At 43.5% G+C, this 391-nt stretch overlaps 1 protein-coding gene across 1 annotated transcript; it reads left to right on the forward strand.

Annotated features, from left to right (window-relative positions):
- Positions 1-3: 3 nt before the first annotated feature.
- On the forward strand, positions 4-387 carry LOC104775215 (the record flags this gene model as incomplete). The annotated part of the gene is made up of 1 exon (XM_010499422.1): positions 4-387. A coding segment is annotated over one exon (384 nt), but the record flags the coding sequence as incomplete, so codon positions are not given.
- Between the last annotated feature and the right edge of the window lie 4 nt (positions 388-391).

Genomic DNA, 391 nt, shown 5'->3' on the forward strand with positions numbered 1-391 from the left:
AACCAGAGGTTTCTCTTCACAATCATGGAAGAGACGAAAGCAGATTTGGAATCTGAAGATGGGAGATCAAGATTGGGTTCAAGATCAAGAAGAAGAAGCTTGAGTGATGTTCCCAATGACTGTACTACCCCTGGATTCACTCCATTGGCTTCTCCTCGTACGCTAAAGCCATCATCTCCTTTGGAGTCTTACCCACACCATGGATTCAATCCTCTGTTTGAATCAGACGGTGAGCTTGAGTTTAACAAGTTCTTCAGGTCGTCTTCTTCATCACCTCCACCAAAATTCAAGTTCTTGAGAGATGCTGAAGAGAAGCTGAGGAAGAGATTGATTGAAGAAGCCAAAAGAAGAGAAGGCTTAGCTTCTCCAAAATCGGACCTTTCGACTGTAA

The sequence above is a fragment of the Camelina sativa genome, unplaced genomic scaffold (genome assembly GCF_000633955.1).
Source record: "Camelina sativa cultivar DH55 unplaced genomic scaffold, Cs unpScaffold10274, whole genome shotgun sequence".
NCBI lineage: Eukaryota > Viridiplantae > Streptophyta > Magnoliopsida > Brassicales > Brassicaceae > Camelina > Camelina sativa.